We start from the raw sequence: 18,098 nt of genomic DNA on the forward strand, positions 1-18,098 counted from the left end.
AACTTACTCAATAAATGTAGTACTTACGTATCAAACCACACAGAATGCATTTAAAATTTTTAAAAAGCCTTCAAATATTACCTTTCTACAGCAGGACTGAGGAAGAGAGTCCTCAGAATTCAATCCCAGGCATTGCAATGAGTGTGGGGTGTGGGGCTACCACTCATTTGTGGGTAGTGAAGGTTGTGGAGTTACCACTCATCTGCATTGAGTGTGGGGGTGTAATACCACTCATCTGCATTGAGTGTGGGGGTGTAATACCACTCATCTGCATTGAGTGTGGGGGTGTGGTACCACTCATCTGCATTGAGTGTGAGGGTGTAATACCACTCATCTGCATTGAGTGTGGGGGTGTGGTACCACTCAATCTGCATTGAGTGTGAGGGTGTAATACCACTCATCTGCATTGAGTGTGGGGGTGTAATACCACTCATCTGCATTGAGTGTGGGGGTGTGGTACCACTAATTTGCATTGAGGGTAGTGGTGTGGGGGCTAGGGTTACCACTCATTTGCTACTCACACAATGATCACTTTGGTGAAGAGCTAGACTACATAAAAACACCAAATTGATCCAAAGTCCATGAGAGTGAAATGATAAATGTACTCTACCCACTTATAGAGCACAGCATGGTACAGCATGGTACAGTAGAACAACAAATGGACTGGTGGGTGACCACTAAAAATAGTATCAAAGCTGCCATGAGATCTTGGTAATGCTACCTCTGGACCTTGGCTCTTATTAAAGTGTGAGGCATATCCCTCAACAGTGGTATACTAGATGTAAAAAAATTAATATAAAGAACTGATGGAATATTAGATATAATCTACGGTGATAAGAACAGCAAAGGCACTATGAAAATTTGATCAGTTTTCTTGATTTAGGGTAGATCTACAAATGGAAGATCATTCGAATTTTAAGTTCTTTTTCAGTATAGACACTGGTCCATCACCAAGAGTGCATGGTTTAAGAAAAGTCACATGACCACTAAATGTAGGCAAGAAAAAATACCTTCTGTGTGTGAACTAATACTATACCAGCTTTTTTCTATCCTGAAATGCCTTTAAAATTTTTTGGCCAACATTCTCAGCCAGACAGAAACCAGGTTCATGAACTTAGTGATAACTGCATCTCATTAGTCTATACACACACATTTAAGGATCTCCAGCAGGATCTAAACATCCTAAGCATATATACTGAGTAAATAAATGAATAAAAGCTATTTCAAGCCAGACTGTGGTGGTGCACGCTTTTAATCCCAGCACTCAAGAGGCAGTCAGGTGGATCTCTGTGAGTTCCAGGCCAGCCTGATCTACAGAGCGAGTCCCAGAACAGGCTCCAAAGCTATAGAGAAACCCTGTCTCAAAAAAATAAAAAAATAAAAATAAAAATAAAACAAGCTATTTCAAATAATTACTTTTCCAAAACAATTCTAAAGTGTATTACTTGTTGCTGATATACAGAGCAGCCAGCTGATGAATTACGTTCATCACCACCTCATAGCACCTCGTGACAAAACAGGACAGCTCCTAGAATGAAAAAGGAGTACACATTACAGGGCTTCTCTTTAAAAGTCAGGATGTTTGGGCTGAGTGTTCTAACAACCCCAGCAGTTTCCAGTAAAAGTCCCAGTTACCCAGCAGCCAGACTAAGAAGCCCTCAAACAATCAACACTTCTCTCACCTCTAGCACAAGGGTCACTGCTACCTCGGCTACTCCTGCATTTCATTCTCTCACTTCTAGCACAAGGGTGGGTCATTGCCACCTTGGCTACCCTGCATTTCACTATCTCAGTCTAGTCTACTGTTTCAGTGACTCATGCAGCTCCTAAATGGCAGGGACAGTTCACCCCTTCCCTGCAAATGAATAAAGATCTAAATGAATGAAAATGGTTTCCAGTTTAGAAGTGTAACACAGACAGAAAGCAATCTCCACTAGTCACAAAATCACTTCATTTGTTATCTTTAATCACATACATGTAGCGTGGTATACACCAAGTGAAATATCACTTACCCCAAAGATTTTTATCAATAATCACGAATTCAGATCTATGATGCCCAAACCTGAATATTTCTTTACAGAAGCTCTCAACTTTTAACCGTATAGAACCAATTTCCATCTAAACTACTTAAACCCTTATTAAATCTTCATCTATTCTACATTGTAAGCTCTGAACAAGAGTTTTCATTGCTTCTATGTGCTGGTCTCCTCCCAGTACCAAGAGGAGTTTCATACCCATGTGCATAGTAAACACACATACACATACATACACAGCTACATACAGAAACACACACACACACACACACACACACACACACACACACACACACACACACACACACGAGATCGCGCACACTCACAACTCATTAAATACATTAGATGAACTCTAAACAGTGAACGTTTTACAGTTATTAGAAAGACCCAAACATAATTTGAAGTCTTTAAAAGTAAAAATACTGCGCAATTTCAAAAAACAAAACAAAAAACAGATTTTTGATACATAAACCAGACAAGTCTTCAACTCAGGATCCTAACTCAGCCTTCTCAGTGCATGGAGTACTAGGATCTATGTGCCAAATAACATTTTATTTTCAAACAACTCATCTTACATTTGTTATTAAACTTCTGAAGGTTAAATGATAGCAGGAAAATAAAAACGCAAAGCACAGCAAAAAGGCAGAAATAGTGCAGATATAGAAAGATTCTGTAAGACAGAAATAGAATGAATCAATTAAAAGATTGTCAAATAGTAAGAAAAGCAAAATCCAGATACACCCATTTGCTGCTGTCCCTCAGACACTTGAGAAGCATCATTAGCTGTTTTACAGACACTAGAGTCTCTTGGACAATCAATATGGCCAGAGTGCAACTAAACAAAGTTCCTGTGTGAGCAAGCCTATGTTAATTCTCCTGCTCTGTGTGTGTGTGTGTGTGTGTGTGTGTGTGTTATGTGTGTGTGCTTGTGTGTGTGTATATATGTGTATGTGTTTGTATGTGCGTGCGTGCGTGCATGCGTGCGTGCATGTGTGTAGATATGCACATAGAGGCCAAAGACATCAGATCCCCAGAGATGAAATTACATTATTTGTGAGACCCAATATCAGTATAAGGACCTGATATAAGTATTTTAGCCATCTCTCCAGCCCCCCAAAACATTTTTAAATTAAAAAAAAAAAGAGGGTAAGTTGTCCATAAATGAAATTATACAAAGACAATCTATTAAAACAATTTTAAACAACTGTTCACATCTCTTGATACTTTATTCACCTAAAATCCCTTAGAAACCATATGGGAGTTCTGATCTACACTGTAACCTGCTAAGTAACTGCTAAGTAACTGTTTCACTCTCTCAGTACACAAGTCCTCAGTATTGAACAGTTCAGAACTTTTCAATCACATGGAATTTTTATGCAAAATTGTAAAGAGAAGACTCAGCCAGGCACAGTGATGCACACCTTTAATCTCAGAATGTGAAGAGGCTAAGGCAGGTAAATCTCTTATAAATCTGATGCCAGCCTGGGCTACATGGGGAGATCCAGTACAGCCAAGACTACCAATTAAGACCCTGTCTCAAATAAATAAATAAATAAATAAATAAATAAATGGCTCGAATGGCTCAAGAGGAAGTAAAAAAAAAAAAAAAAGCAGTCACCTGTAAGAATGAAACAAATCTTCCCATCTGAATCTGGCAGTCACCTTCCACCATACTGGAATCTGTAGCTTTAAAAAGCATCATCATTTTTATTTCAAGTTTTTATTTAAATTCAGCAACAAAGAAACAGTTCTTTCACTACTGCACAGTACCCAAAACACTGGACTTTTACACTCAAGGGAAAAATGACACAGTCATAGTCATAAACTATGTACACCTTCAAACAGCCACACCTCACTGCCAAGTGAACCCCAAAACTGGTCCAGTCACAGGACTTTCTCACTCATGAAATACCAAATACCAGTTCTAAATAATTTGCTGACACTACTCCATTTTTCACTTGTTTAACCAAACCAGTGAACCAATGAAAAAACTGAATGTCAGGTCTGGAGAGATGGCTCAGCAGTTAAAAGCACTGGTTGCTCTTCCAGAGGACAGGAACTTTGGTTCTCAGCACCCACATAGGGAGGCTCCTATGGCCACCCCCACACACAAAATATTTAAAAATTTTTTTAATGCAAGGGATGGAGAGATGGCTCATAGGTTAATAATACTGGCTGATCTTCCAGAAGTCCTAAGTTCAATTCCTAGCACCCACATGGTGGCTCATCTGTAATGAGATCTGGTGCCCCCTTCTGGCCTGCAGAGATATAAACAGGCAGAACACTGTATATAAATAAATCTTTTTTAAAATGTTTTGAACGCTTGTTTTTCTGCACATTCTGTAATTATGCTAGTTAAAGAATAGTGTTAGCATTTTGTTCACTTCAGTTTCATAAAAGGTAGCAACATGCAATTCTAAAATGTTAACTTACCTCCTTCACCATAAAACAAAAGACCATTGTAAAACTTAGTTTCAGCCTGTTTTAAAGAAAATTAAAATAATTTAAAAGGTTGCTTTCAGATCCTATGCTCTCTTAGTTCTCTAATAACATGATACTGTATCTTTTACATATAAATTTCAAAAATTGCTTTCAATGAAGATAAGTACTGACGACTAACAGCTAAGCCCGATCCTTTCAGCTTTAATGTCATCAATGACCACCCTTGTTATCATACATCTTCCCACCGCTCAGCCAGCAGTCAGAGAACATAAAAAAGGGGAGGGGAAAATTGATGGCGTTCACTAATGTCTACCTAAATTCAATGACTCCAAATCCATATTTAAAAAAAACTTAAACATGGAGGAAAAAAAAGTGGGAGTGGTGGCGCACACCTTTAATCCTAGCACTCACTCTGTGAGTTCAAGGCCAGCCCGGTCTACAAAGCAAGTTCCAGGTACCTCTGGATAGCCAGCACAACCAGGCATGCTGCTACTCTGGAGGTATGGAGACGTAGATTCAAACTGTTTCTATTACTGATACCCGCTGTTAGCCCCAATTTCTTCACCTGCTCCTGACCTGCAGCCCTCATCCTAAGCATTACAAGGTAATTAAGGACTCAAGGAATGCCAGGATTATTCTAACTCCTTACTGTTAGGGTTGCAATTATTTTAAGTGGGTCAGTATTTACTGCACACTGCACAAATATAAGCGTAAATCTGCTTTTAAATGACCTTAAAGAATATAAACAATTACCTCATATTTTAATTTCTTGATCTCACAACAAAGTGCAGCATAAACAGTGATGACTTTGTTTAAGACCTGGTTTCATAAATAAAAACAGAAAAAAGTAAACTGTAACCAATGAGATCATTTTTTGAATGCACTTTAGGTTTAGGATAACATACCTTGTTTTCAGTCTTTATGAGTTCCAAAAGGGAGGACTGCTCATATGGCAGAAGCTACAGAAACAAAGGAAAAGAACATCTCTTAATATGGGGGGAGTGGGGGAGATCACTGAAAATAAACATAAAATGAGATTAAACGGATTACAGTTAAACTTGTATTAGACACTATATTCAGCATTAGTATCAACTATGACATTTCATATCATCTCAGCAAAGGAAGCAAAGTACAATACACCAGAGGACAAACAATCTCCACACACACAATGTACTCTGATAGTCCCAGCTGTGCTCCAAGGCAGACGGTGGCTGACAGTGGGATATAATGAGAAACAGATTACTAAGAGTGGGCTCTATCCTTTTGGAAAATGTTATGCAAGCATACACTTAATAAGATGTTATAACTTTTTAAAAGGGTCAAACTTCAATTGTTACAAATACAGTGTGGGCACTTTTGCTATCTAATGTAGCTTCATTTCTACCTGACTCATAAAGCTTTTCTCATTTTATTATCTAAAATGAATTGTTTATTAAGTGTAAAAACTGGACCTTTCTTTAAGTTACATATTAAACAAACTATATAAATTAAAAATAACTTCTCTCATTTAATTTCTAATTTCTATTTATAGAGATCTTATTGGAATCTATGACTCTTGCAGAGTAGGAACACAAAATAATGTCCCAATAAAGTGACTAAGGAAAAGTGCCAACATAAGTGGGGAGGGAGGGAAGGGCTGAGTAAGAGGATGACATATAAAGAAATTTGAAAGTTTCTATTGATGGAAAGCTGAGACAGTCTCATTCTTTCACAAAACCATGAGCTATCATCTCACATCCACTAGGATAGCTGGGGTTTTTTTGTTTTTTTTTTTAAAGATTTATTTATTTATTATGTATACAGTGCTCTGTCTATATGCATGCAGGCCAGAAGAGGGCACCAGATCTCATTACAGATGATTGTGAGCCACCATGTGGTTGCTGGGAATTGAACTCAGGACCTCTGGAAGAGCAGTCAGTGTTCTTAACCCGAGCCATCTCTCCAGCCCAATAGCTGTGATTTTAAAAGACAGATAATAACAAACTTTGGCAATGATGTAGAGAAACCCTAACCTACATATTACTGATAGGGATATAAAATAGTGTGGTCCATCAGGAAAAAGATGAGAAATGGGTCAGCAAAAGAGCTCAACAGATAAAGGCACTTGTTACCAAGCCAAGTGATCTGAGTTCAATGACCAGAACCCGTATGGAAGAGAAGAACCAACTCCTACAAGTTGTACTGTCTCTCCATACACACCATGGTACAGCTCATGCACACACATGCACGCGCACTCAAGATACACGCACGCACAACTAAAATAAAATCCTCAGAAAGTTAAACATAAGACACATAAGTAGCATTACTTCTAATAACCAAAAGTAGAAAACCTAAATGTCTATCCACTAGAGAATGGATAGCTATGTGACATAAGGGTTCCATAAAACAGAACACACCATTTATCAATTTAAAAAATACGTATGTATTAACATATGTATTAACATTGGCTGTATCACAGATGAGCTTTCAAAACATGGTTAAGTGAAATTCAAGGCACAAATGCTCACATACTACATGATCTCATTCATATGAAACATGTAATGAAGACAAATCCAGAGAAACATGCAGTGAACCGACAGGTGGCCTGTAACTTGTTGGGAGCACATTCCCCCATGGAGGGATACTCTCTCAGCCTAAATACATGGGGGAGGGCCTATGCCCTGCCCTAAAAGGCATGACAGACTTTGATGGTGCCCCATGGAAAGCCTCACTCTCCCTGGGGAGTAGCTGGGGATGGAATGGGGAGCATGGGAATAGGAGAGGGAGAGGGAACTGGGATTGATATGTAAAATAAGATTGTTTCTAATTTAAATTAATAAAAAATTCATTTAAAAAAAACCAGTAAATTGTACAATTTAAATGGGTAAACTACAGTCAAGTACTATGTCTCACGCCTGTAATTCTAGCATTCAAGAAGTTGAAGGAGGAGGACTCTGAGTTTGGGGCCAGCTGGGCCACACAGTGAGTCCCTGGCCAGCCAAGGCTATCTAGTGAAACCATATCCCAAAACACACACAAAAAAAGAAGAACTGTATTATCTATGAGTTACATCTCAAAAAAGAAAAGCTAATGTACAACTTAGGACAGTGGTTGGCACAGGAGTGCTCAATATATGTTATCAACCTCTTAGAGGTGACAGACCACTGCCTTAAAGTAGAATATACTAAGAGTATCTTATTTATATACATTAAAAAAGCATTCCCAGGGCTGGAAAGACAGCTCAGCAATTAAGAGCACTGGCTGCTCTTCCCAAGTACACCGTATTTTTTTTTAAATGAAATGAAATCATACCTTTAATGCTATAGGATCAAGATTGAAATCCCAAACATCTCCAATCAAGTCATCCAGTGCGTCCTCAATTCTTCTCAACTGAGATGTATACTCCTCAAGGAATTTCCCATAATTCTTAAGCTGGACTTCAGCATGAATTTCTGAATTAAAAAAGAATGTTACAATTATAAATAGTGAACGGCAGAACACTAACTTCAAGTAATATCAAAAACTGCAGCAAAACATGGTTATTATTTTGGAGTGCCTCACTTCTTAGAAATAAAGTTCCAAAGTTAAAGAGTCATTCGGCTTTGAATTTTCTCAAAATATGTTAAAGTACTTGGAAACCTGCAGTCCCTCACCTTAGGTTTCTAACCAGCCTGAGCCTCAGACAACTCAGGTCTAGAAGCTGTACTATCTTTTTAGTCACACACAACTCTGTTGCAAAGGATATCAACTACCTGATGAGAAGCCAAACTCTGTTGTTACAGAATAAGGTTTAAAGGTTGATTAATTCTATACATAGTAAAATGTTTAAAGAATACATCCAAATCTTTTTTACATGGAAGTTTTAGACCTGCTACATTATATTATTATTTCTATAATTCCCAGCTTACCAAAATGCTTTACTTGTTCAAATATTTAGCTATTATAATCAAGATGCAAAAGCCAAATAAAACATACTGGCTGACAGGGGCTGGAGAGATAGCTTATTAAGAGCATTGGCTCTTCTAGAGGACTGAGGTTCATTCTGAAGCCTATTCACCAAAATTAATAAGCATTCCATCTTATACCTAAGAATTCATTACTTATTCCAAAAAAATCAACTCCAATTCAGTGTCTTTTACTGACATATATATATAAAACTTTGTTCATCTTTGTCTTCTAAAATAAACTATGTTCTGACTCACACTGTATGAAATATAGACACCTGTCCTTTATTTTGTAACTAAGGCTCCGAGTCACGGGAATCAATTCAGTTCACTAAGACTTCTGTCTCATTATAGAACTCATTTAGTTAATTTTGGAAAACAATTAATCTAGATATGATTCACAGTCCAAAAACTAATGAGAACCAGGCACAGAGAAATCTCTTACCTACAGCTAACAATCCCACGTTAATGTCTTACTCTATTACACAGGAAATGACCAAAGTATCATTTGACCAGCAAATGGGTTCTTAAAGACTATACTAGAAAAACATGCTCATAGATCACCTGGTTAGACCAAGGTAAAAAAAAAAAAAAAAATGGAAAACCTGTAGAAACACTGGGGTTCCTTGCTGATAAGATAGCAAATAGCTGTGAACTCATAAAAGTTAAAGTGTGTAGCACACTTCCTTCCACACAAACTACTTTTCTTACTACTTTTTAAGTTGGGATACACAGTTATGGTTTTCATCATGGCATTTTTCACACGTGTGCTTATATTGTGTCCTCATCCATACTCCCTTTCCCCAGTCCTGTTTTCCCCAACCTTCTAGAGTCTAAAAAAAGGAGGGCCCACGTATTATTATGATTAACTGGTCAATCATTCTACTTCAAGCTGTAACACAGACCCAATATACCTTCACTCCAACTTTGGTCAGATGCAAAAAAACAAAAAACCAAAACTACAAAAAAGAAAAATGGTTATTATCCTTCCACCCAGGTCTTTATGATGACCTTAAGAAACGTTTGTGGAAAAACTGCACAGCACCCTGACATAGCTCGACTGGAATGTAGAAGCAAATAAAACCTAAGTACATATAAATCTGTACATTCTATGCTCTCTATTGACAGTTCAGCAGTAATTTTTTTAATGGCATCCTACTTTGGGGAAAGACATGCATCTAAAAAAATTCTCAAACAACCTGCCCCAATTTCTCTTCTATCACACAAAAATATGACCAACCTCAAGAGTTTCTCTACTATAACTAGGTTGGCTTGTCCTTTTTGCTGAAACAAACTGTAAGGCTTCTGGGTTGGACCTCTGATTTTAAAATTAAAATCGGACGATTTCATGAAGCAACTGCAAAGCAGATCTGATAAGAAAATAATAAATTAAATTTTAAAATACTTTTCAGCTGCAATGACAATTACAGGAGGTTTTTAAAAACCACCTAAAATCAATAGAAGGCCTAGAGGGGACAAGATGATAGTCCCATTTTGATTGATGTTTTTGTTTTTGTTTTCTAGTGCCAGGAAGAGCTGTTTTCGCTATATTCTGTGGTTCTAAGAATGTGCACCCTAACTTCAAAAGTTGGTTTGAGAAGCAAAGAAAAACAGGAAGCCGAAACGGGAACCCAGACTCTTCTAGAGCTCAACTGAAGGCTCAGCGCATCTGGCGCGAGCCTTGAGACGGGACGGGCAACCCAGGGGCTGGCCTCTCGCGGTGGCGGGCGGGCGGGCCCCGGAGAGCGGCGCCGCTGGCCGGTCACCCGCTACCGGGAGGGACGCCCGGCACGAGCGCTGCTGGACACGACCCCGGCAGTCACGCCACGCCGCGCGCCCCGTCCCACTCTGCGGGAGAGTCCCAAGAGGGCGGCTGCGCAGCGCCGCACCGTGCCGTCCTCCCTCGGCCGAGCCACCTGGCCCGCGTCGCCCGACGCCGGGGGGCTTACTCTGAGAGCCGTCGTCCACACGGTCGAACTCCCAGTCCGGCGACAGAGTGTCCACGGCCATCGCCGCGGCGCCTCCAACAGACACAGCACCGAGCAGACACCGCCGCGACGCGGGCCTCACCCCAGCCGCTGTCAAGGCACGTGACTTCCGGTTTCGGAACCGCCCCCGGGCTCCCGAGCCAGTGGACGCTCGGCCCTGCGGACCGCGGGGGCCGCTGGGAAAGCGAGTCCTCCGCCTGCGCCTGGCGAGGCCGCCATGGTGACGGTGACTATTGGCGTCCTGGATCTTTTCCCCTGCCTCGCTGCGGTCTGCGTCCGTTCTCAGGCTATAGTCGGTTTCCCCTTGCTACGTCCAGGCTATTTTTAATACCTGAAGGAGTTTCTCAGTCTGGCGTGGAAAGAGCAGAAATAACGGGGTGGGGCCAACGCAAAAACAGGGTCCTTCACCAGAACACTCTGGCGGTGGACTAAGACGCCTGTCTCACCGCTCCTTTTCTGTCTTTACCATCGAGGTCCCCCGACCCCCGTACATGTCCTGTCCCAATTGTTTCTGTTTGTTTGTTTTGTTTTTTGAGAAAAGACCTCTGTGTGTAGAAGAGTAGTGACTTTAAGAACGCTACCAAACAACCTCACTACTGGTCTTGCTTTACACATATCACTGTTCTTCTTTCCCTTGTTTTTAAGAAGGTGGGGTGGAAATTGTGTTACCTCAAGTTCTACACAAAAAGCTTTATATCAGCTCGGTTTTTTGTAAGTGCTTATGCTAAACAGTCTAAATACTCATCAAAAAATTACAAAACTTAAGACATCCATACTCTGAATTCCTAAAGAGCTATAAAATGAAATGGTTCTCAAATGGCATGAAAAACAGGACAGGAGCCGATCTTAGAACAATGCATATTTGCCGTTGCATTACAGTCTATGTAAGCATGTATATATTCTCATGTGTTCACAAATACATAGGAAGATTCAAATCTCTTTGAACAAGACAATGGGAAACAGTAGATCCTGATAAATACAAAGTGGCTCTTAAATTTTCCTTGTGTCTATTAATTGAATCGTTTGCAACTAGAGTTCTTAAGTTATTTGCATTATAAAGTGCAAAAATCAATATAGAATATTATCTTGAAAAGCATGTTCTGAGATGTTGAGGTTTGGACATGGTTTTATTTTGAGGAAAGATATCATCATTGCTGAGCGGCCCTGTTGTTCCTGGGCCTGTGGCAAGGATATGGAGTGAAATCTCCAAAGATCTGAGCCAAAAATGATCATCTTCACTCTGTACGATGCCGATCTCAGGAATGTATTACAGTGACAGCTGTCAACACAAGAGGACTTCTGTGCCTCTGGTTTCATGCCTTCTGATGTCCTGTTGGAATGTGGTTTCTTTCTGTAGTTTGCATGGTTCTGGCAGCATTCTGTAGGTTCCATATGGTAGCTGTTAGCAGCTTCAGGCTCACATTATCACAAGACTAAATCCAGCCTACGAGACAAAAAGAGCACACTTAACTGATAGCTCGAACAAAAGTCCCAGAATCAAGTCTTTCCAGTAGTGACTAGCCTTTCTCGGTACTTGAGCACACTTTCCAACCAGTCTCAGAAACTGAAAGAACGGGGAGGGAGGGGGACGGACGGATGGATGGACTGGACAGATTGCCTTAGTGTAGGCCATGTGCTCCTGGGATGCAGAGAGCAAAGGAAGAAGCAGCCCTGTAGGAATCACCTGGCCTGGGAGTGCAGGAGACTGCACTATATGGAAACCAGTGGCTGTTACCACAAGAAGAGGAGATATATGTGTGGGGGGGGGAGCCTCAGGAGCTATGACAATGATTACACCACTGAACTACTTGGCCAAGCACCTCACAGTGACTATGGACCAGGTACTAGTTAGTAATTAGTTATTACAGTAAACCGGTTTTTTAAAAAAGATTATTTCAAAATTCATTTTGTAATAATTTTATTATTTAAGTCCTTACATTTAGAAGTATAGATCACACAACTTCTAGGACTTTACCAAAATTTATTTTGTAATTGTTGCATAATCTATAACAAGAGGCTTGTTGTTTTTGTTGTTAAGCCCATGGACCCCAGACTAAACTTGAAGTCACTATACAACTGAGGCTGGCCTTGAATTCCAGATCTTCCCATACATAGATAATTCCAGATCTTTCCCCTTCACTAAGTGCTGGGATTACAGGCATGTGCCCCATGCCTGGCTTTGTAAAGAAATTAGCAAATCCAAACAGAAGCAAAAGTCTGGAGAAAAGCTGAAAAATGGGCAACCCAGAGCATGATGATCTATAAAAAGAGAAAGGCTCGGCAGAAACATGTTTGGGGGGAAAGCCAAGAGTGTAAGAAAACATTCCTTACCACCAAAGTTTGATATGGTTTTAACTGTGACTATGATTTTATGCTACATCAACTGGACATTTCTACTGGTACTTTACATGAGCATCTGACCAACATCATAGAATCCACAGCTGAATTCTCAGTAGTACACTCCAGAACCTGCTTCCCACGCTGTGTGAGATCCATGTCTCACTTAGTCAACGGCTGGATGACCCATCTACGCCAAGCTGGGTACTATGACAATGCTTTCTGTTTCTCATCTTCTTGATGTAACCAGTGAAAGGTTAAATTAATCTTATTTTTAAATGCCTTTCAAGTTGTGACTGAAATGCAAAAGTTGTCAGTATCAAAATAGAGTCTCATGAGGGGAAAATGACCCAGCAGGTAAAAATGCTTGCCACCAAGCCTGACAACCTGAGTTCAGCCCCTAGGACTCACACAGTAAAAGGAGGGAATTGACTACTGCAGTTTGTCCAGTGACCTTCATATGCACGCCCTCGGATGTACATAGATAAATAAAATGGGGTCTGATGTCAACCTTACAAAAAGCAAAATGAATAAAACCATGTGGTCATGAAGGAAGGATTTCCTAATAATTGACACAAAATATTCTGCCATATTCTAAGATTTGCACAAAGGGATATGCAACCTTCTGGGAAAATAATACAGCCCTTGTTATAAACACTGCGGCCAAGAAAAATGGTTTCACAAAACTAATGTAACCCTTCCTACTTCTGCCTTTAAAACCTTTCTTCTAGGGTGTTGGTGGCACACACATTATTTTTTATTTTATTTTATTTTATTTTTTGGTTTTTTTGAGACAGGGTTTCTCTTTTGGAGCCTATCCTGGCTCTTGCTCTGTAGACCAGGCTGGCCTTGAATTAAAAGAGATCCACCTGCCTCTGCCTCCCAAGTGCTGGGATTAAAGGCATGCTCCACCAATGCCCAGCTAGTAGGGCACATTTTTAATCCCAGAAGTTGGGAGGCAGAAGCAGGTTAATCTCTAAATTTGAGGCTAGCCTGGTCTATAGATTGAGTTCCAGAGCAGCCAAGGCTACAAAGAGAAACCATGTCTCAAAAACAAAACAAAACAACAACAACAAAAACCCTTCCTTTTGCCTGAACCTCTTTATACATGCTGGGGGTTTATATGACTGTTCCCTGTGTGGCTATCCCCAAAATAGCACTCTTTGAAAAATCTCTTTTTGGTTTTAATTTGGCTTGACAAAATTGTTACCCTTGTGTTGTGGGATTATTATTTTTTGTGATTTTTTTATTTGAATTAGAAGCAAGATTGTTTTACATGGCAATCCCTGTTCCCTTTCCCTCCCATCCTCCCCTACCACTCTCCCATGTGTTGTGGGATTATTAATGACTTTTTTCTGTCTTTATCCATTTCATTATTTTATAATATTCAACAGCAAATGACAGAAGATTCAGGGCTTTCCCGAACCTACTTAACATGACCAGTGGCTGGCTGGCTGCAGTCTTTCCCTGTCTCTCTCCTCCACATTCGCCCTCCCCCTGCCCCCCCCACACACATACCAGCTTCAATGTAAGTTCTGTTGTGATTGGCTTAAACTGTGCTCAGAGACATCTCTTCCAGGAACTGCTCAGGAGGCTGCCAGGAATGATCAAAAAACATCTTTATCCAAAGAGCATACACAGTCTTGCTTTTAAAGTATAATAATAATAATAATAATAATATAATGTGGTACTGTGTTTCTTTTAATATATCATCTTTTAAGAAATATATTTAGCCAGGCGGTGGTGGCACACACCTTTAATCCCAGCACCTGGGAGGCAGAGGTAGGCGGATCTCTGTGAGTTCAGAACAGCCTAGTCTACAAGAGCTAGTTCCAGGACAGCCTCCAAAGCCACAGAGAAACCCGATCTCAAAAAACAAAACAACAACAACAACAACAAAAAAACCTAGCTGGAGTGAGTGTTCACAACAGGCAGACTCCTGTGCCTGCAGAGAAGTTCAAGACACAGCAGCTGAAGTCACAGTGACCCTCCTCCCTACTGCTGGTAATCTGCAGTAGACACACTCTAGTATGCCATCTCCAATCACTGGGGGCCACAGGAGAGCCATTCCACCAAGGGAAACAAGAGCCAACAGAAATGCCTGGTCTGTGGGCTCTCTGCTGGTCAAAATGAAAAAGAAAACTGGGGGAGGGGGGCTATTTTAGGTCACTGATGATTACTGTAAGTTTGTCCCAAGAGACCTTTATCAAACTGTACTATGCAATGAGATCAACAACAGGCAAAGTGAAATGACTTTGAACTTTACAGTGTCCCTAGGTTTATTCTGTATCGCTGTAAACAGAACTTGACTGAGGAATATCTAAAGAGGTTTATTTGAACTCACAGTTCCAGTGTCTGGGGAATCTGAACAGCATGGCAAAGACATCTATGAGGACTCTCTAGCTATGTCCAAACATGTCAGACAAGCAGAAAGGGAAAGTTTCTTATGCAGGGAGATCCAAGCATACAAAGTGACCTCCAAAACGAATCCAATTGCAGGAATCCCAGTTCACTCCAGGATCTTACTGTCCCCCACTTGGCCCTAACTCGTTTCAAGTACCTACCACCTGTGCGAGAGAGAGGGGGGGGGATAGGGGGCAAAGGGAAGGGAAATAAATGCGTGCATGCTTACCCAGGGCCCACCCAGCCCATGAGATGGTGCCACCCACAATCAGGACGTCCCAGGCCATTCTACTTTGTGCCAAGGTGACCAAAAAAAGTAGCTCCGATGGACCATTGCACATCTCTCTTCCTGAGTAACTGGTGGAAGGTCCCACCTCTAGTGAACGCCTAGGCTATCTATCCATGGAGCAGAGGCGGAATCCAGGTAGTTTCCAACAGATGCCCCTGGGGTTGGGCACCAATTTGTTCTCAAGACCGCTCCGGGTCACGTGTGCTTGGGGTGGGCTGGAGCTCTGCCAGCCGAGAGGCGGGACCTGCCAGCCGAGGGGCGGGGCCGTGAGCAGAGCTCGAACTGAGCAACCCCGGTGCCCACTCCCCACACCTCCCGAGCAGTGGCAATCTGCGCTCCTCTCCATCATGCTGTGGGTGGGCAACCAGGCGCTTCGGCACTTCTCCACCGGCCAGGTGAGTCCATCCACGTCCTGGTCTTGCTTTCCAGACCTCAGCGGCTACAGGGCCAGCGCGACGAGGTTGGGGTGGGCAGTGATGCCCAGACCTCGTTAGAAGGACCGCAGCTTTTTTCAGACTGGGCGACTTAAGAGAAGGCTGCGACAGTATCCGGGATAGGAATTGTCAAGTGTGCCTTTGTCTCCTACAGGGAATGAGCTGCAGACACGGTTATTGAAAGTGTCAAGTCTGACTGGGATGACAAGCTGGGGACTGACAATGGGTAAAGGGACAGGAGTCAGCGTCTGTTTTCTTCCTTTTTGCATTTCAACCGAATGGTTCCCTAGTCCCGAAGTGAGCGGTGTAGAATCAGGACAGTGAATTAGAGTGAGCATAGGCACTAGGTCTATCAGATGTGACTGAGACCCAGGCAAGCTCAGCACTGCAAACAGGAGCAGCCTGGTGCTTCCCACCAAGGGGCAGCAGCCAGATTTCCAGGACCACACAGCGCTGCCGGAGTAGCCACGCTGGAACGTTGTTAAACTGTAGAGTAAGAACCGGGCCCTGGCCCAGCCCTCAGGCTTGGGATTGCATCAGCACTTGTAGAAATGGAAAGGGAGCTGACACGTTGCAAGTGGCTCTGCCTTCAGCACTTCGGTGGGCCTTGGGAGAGGAGCCTTTCAGGCTGTTCGGGCAAAGGAAAGCATCTATCCTATGTACATACATAATCTCTTTTGTAATCGGTGTGTCCTGGCTATGTTATAAAAGATTCTCCCCCACTGGTATTTCTCTGACAGTGCCATATGTAAAAACAAGTTTATGGCAGATTTTTGACTAGTGCTAAGAATTGTCCCAGATTTTCATTCATTTCAAAGTTCTGTGTCTCCTAGATAAATGGCCAAATGGCCAGAATTCATCTGTGCCTTACAATCAGTTCATATTCATAGTCTATAAAATCGGAAGGGCAAGATCTGTCTGCCTTGGGCTTTTCGGTTCCCTTGGACCCTTCCTTAGTTTTTTCAACCACTCTGGCTCTATAATCTGGTCAGGTGGCACAGAAAGCAAGGGGCTGTGTCACTTCACTGGCTTTTGTCACCACCTTGTCAGTGAACTCTTGGAAAGCTGAAAGGAAGGGGCTTTGAAGGATGAAAAGATTTCCACGTGCGGTTACAGAAGTTTTCAGTGATTAAAAACTGAACACGACAGGTGACAGATACCAGGAATAGAAACATGGCTGGGAGAAGCAGCAGGCGGTCCCAGGGGCCTGTTGTCCCCAGCAGTACATGTGGCCACAGCCAGAGTTTGGAATTAGGCAGAGTTCTGTGTGGTCAAAAGGAGGATGGTAAAAGATAAGAGAAGAACTAGAGACATTTTCCTCTAAAGATAATGTAGGCTACATTCTTTGGACCGTGCTCTCTAAGAATTAGGTTAAAATGAACATACATGGCTAATAATATAAAATGGAACAACCACTTTGGAAGTTTGATAGTTTCTTTTGTAAAAAAATTTAAATCACATTTTTTGGGGGGTGGGGACATGCCAAATCACACATGTAGAAGACAGAAGATAATTGTCAGTTGTTAATTCTTTCCTTCCATCTTGTTGGTCCTGGGAATCAAATTCAGGTCCCCAAACTTGGCAGCAAGTGCCTTTACCAGACGAGCCCTGTTGCTGAGCAGTCTGGTATAGTACTAAACAATGTCTTTACCATATGATGCCCATCCACTCTATTAGGACTTTGTCTGTTTTCATGGTGTCAGGGGTGGAGCCCAGAGCCTGCCCCAGGCAAAGCATGTGCTGCACTACTGAGTTATAGCCCAAACCCCATTCCTAGCTAGGTACTTATTTACCCATGAGAAATAAAACCCACTTACGGATGTTTATGGGGGGGTTCTATACTCATCCCTAATTGGAAAGATCATCCTCATCTGGTGATAGGATAAACGAAATGTAATGTAACCATGTATATAGTGGAACCTCTGGCATCCACGCTGGGAACGAAACTGAAATATGCATGTTAAGCAGATGTAGTCATTCAGAGATGGATATTCCCTGACCTGACACTTTTGAAAGAAGAAAATGTGCTAGTTCTTAGGACCTAGGTTTAGTAGAAAGGAGTGAGTATTGCGAACATAAATAAATGGTAGTGGGTGCTGGAATCTCGACTGTTGTGGAGTGCTTACATGGCCCAAATTCATAGGCATGTACACCGCAAAAGCTTTGTTCCATTGTATTTAATTATACTTTGTGTTAGTCTGTTTGCTGTGGCTATTACAAAACACAGGAGGCTGGGAACTTTATAAAAA

The 18,098-nt window shown here is 41.6% G+C and overlaps 2 protein-coding genes across 4 annotated transcripts in view; one reads left to right on the top strand and one right to left on the bottom strand.

Moving 5' to 3' along the window:
- Washc4 (WASH complex subunit 4) overlaps positions 1 to 10,485 on the bottom strand; it is a 59,488-nt gene extending 49,003 nt beyond the window's left edge. For 2 of the 3 annotated variants that reach the window (XM_027392517.2, XM_027392516.2), the window contains exons 1-7: positions 10,348 to 10,485; positions 7,767 to 7,906; positions 5,381 to 5,434; positions 5,229 to 5,294; positions 4,467 to 4,512; positions 3,652 to 3,719; positions 1,446 to 1,528 (exon numbers count right to left, since the gene is read on the bottom strand). In XM_027392517.2, the coding sequence (XP_027248318.1) occupies positions 1,446 to 1,528; positions 3,652 to 3,719; positions 4,467 to 4,512; positions 5,229 to 5,294; positions 5,381 to 5,434; positions 7,767 to 7,906; positions 10,348 to 10,408 (518 nt within the window). In that variant the 5' untranslated portion in view covers positions 10,409 to 10,485. Of the gene's footprint in view, positions 1 to 1,445; positions 1,529 to 3,651; positions 3,720 to 4,466; positions 4,513 to 5,228; positions 5,295 to 5,380; positions 5,435 to 7,766; positions 7,907 to 10,347 lie in introns of those variants that run through there. The other variant, XM_027392518.2, reaches the window with a different exon arrangement.
- A 5,277-nt stretch (positions 10,486 to 15,762) lies between these two features.
- Aldh1l2 (aldehyde dehydrogenase 1 family member L2) overlaps positions 15,763 to 18,098 on the top strand; it is a 40,670-nt gene continuing 38,334 nt past the window's right edge. Inside the window, exon 1 of the mRNA XM_027392519.2 lies at positions 15,763 to 15,810. Coding sequence (XP_027248320.1) covers positions 15,763 to 15,810 — 48 coding nt within the window. The remainder of the gene's footprint in view (positions 15,811 to 18,098) is intronic.

The sequence above is a fragment of the Cricetulus griseus genome (assembly GCF_003668045.3).
Source record: "Cricetulus griseus strain 17A/GY chromosome 1 unlocalized genomic scaffold, alternate assembly CriGri-PICRH-1.0 chr1_0, whole genome shotgun sequence".
NCBI lineage: Eukaryota > Metazoa > Chordata > Mammalia > Rodentia > Cricetidae > Cricetulus > Cricetulus griseus.